This window comes from Podarcis muralis, chromosome 13, assembly GCF_964188315.1.
Source record: "Podarcis muralis chromosome 13, rPodMur119.hap1.1, whole genome shotgun sequence".
Classification (NCBI taxonomy): domain Eukaryota; kingdom Metazoa; phylum Chordata; class Lepidosauria; order Squamata; family Lacertidae; genus Podarcis; species Podarcis muralis.
The window spans coordinates 9628073-9629654 of NC_135667.1; the positions used below are offsets into that span (position 1 = coordinate 9628073).

The following is a 1582-nucleotide window of genomic DNA, read 5'->3' on the forward strand; positions in this document are numbered from 1 at the left end:
GAGCAAATGTTATTTGCACTATCAGGGAGAACCTGAATTATCATATTTTTTGCTCTATAAGACTCACTTTTTCCCTCCTAAAAAGTAAGGGGAAATATGTGTGCATCTTATGGAGCGAATGCAGGCTGCACAGCTATCACAGAAGCCAGAACAGCAAGAGGGATTGCTGCTTTCACTGTGCAGCGATCCCTCTTGCTGTTCTGGCTTCTGAGATTCAGAATATTTTCTTTCTTGTTTTCCTCCTCCAAAAACTAGGTGCGTCTTGTGGTCTAGTGCGTCTTATAGAACGAAAAATAAGGTATATCTACCAAATGAGCACCCTGAGTATTACCACATTTTCCCTTCTGTTTTTTTTTAAAAAAGTTCTAAGAAATAGCTGACAATATACCCCTGATCTCAGTGACACTCCAAAGTCTTCTGATTATGCTCATTAAAGAATTTGCTGAATGTGCTTTGCAAGGAACACTGCTTGAGCAATCTCATGACCACAGAGGAAGGCAGCTGGCAAATTCTGCCCATTGCTTTTTTTGCAGCAGTTTTGAAGTCATTGTTTCGTATTGTGAAGATGAAGGGGCTTAGGGTTGGCAAAACAACACAGATCACCATGAATATGACTTTGTTGATTCGGGTGTCACCTTGGGTCGAAGGTCTCAGGTACATGAAAAACGTTGCCCCATAGAAGATGCCCACAATAGTGAGATGAGAGGAACAAGTGGAAAATGCCTTGGACCTCCCGGTGACAGATGGAATCTGAACAATGGTCTTTAGAATGCATGCATAAGAGCCCACTGAGAAGAAAAATGAGCCACACAAAATAACGACACTATAAAACAAACTCACAAGCTCCCACATAGTTGTGTCAGCACAAGCCAATTTCAAAACAGGTCCAATATCGCAAAAGAAGTGATCGATGACATTACCACAGAATGGGTAAGAGGTCCACACAACTATGAGTTGAAAAAATATAACTGTAAACCCTACAACCCAAGCCATCAATGATAGGTGGAAGGAGAGTGTATTAGTCATCTTGATATTGTACTTAAAAGGTTGGCAGATGGCTGTGTAGCGGTCAAAGGACATGACGGTGAGGTTAATGAACTGAATGGCTCCCATCGAGAAGACCATAAAAGTCTGAGTCATGCAACACATGTAGCAAATGGTGTTTTGGTCCAAGACCATGTTGGTTAGCATCTTCGGAATCACAGTTGTGCTACTGCAGAGCTCAGCCAAGGAAAAATTGCTGAGGAAGAAATACATGGGTGTATGGAGCTTGTGCTCTATGAAGACCACGGTAATGATGAGGCAGTTGCCTGAAATGGAGAGAAGGTACATCAGAAGGACAATCCCAACAAAGGGCATCCTCATGCTATGGAGTTCAGGGAATCCCAGAAGAATGAATTCAGTGATTGATGTAATATTTCCTTCTTCCATTTCCTTCCTTCCTGCCTGCCTTCCTTTAAAAGAACAATAAATTTAATAAAAACTGCTCATTACCACACCAGCAAACATATCTATAACAATATGCTTTGGTTAACCCATGGCTGAATATATAAATAGGTGCTACGTTCAGTTACGCTGTATG

General features: G+C 41.4%; 1 protein-coding gene across 1 annotated transcript; it reads right to left on the minus strand.

Annotated features, from left to right (window-relative positions):
- Nucleotides 1-396: 396 nt before the first annotated feature.
- Nucleotides 397-1359, minus strand: LOC114583516 (olfactory receptor 6X1-like). The gene has a single exon (XM_028704828.2). It carries the CDS (start codon nucleotides 1357-1359, stop codon nucleotides 397-399), a length of 963 nt encoding a protein of 320 aa, XP_028560661.2.
- Between the last annotated feature and the right edge of the window lie 223 nt (nucleotides 1360-1582).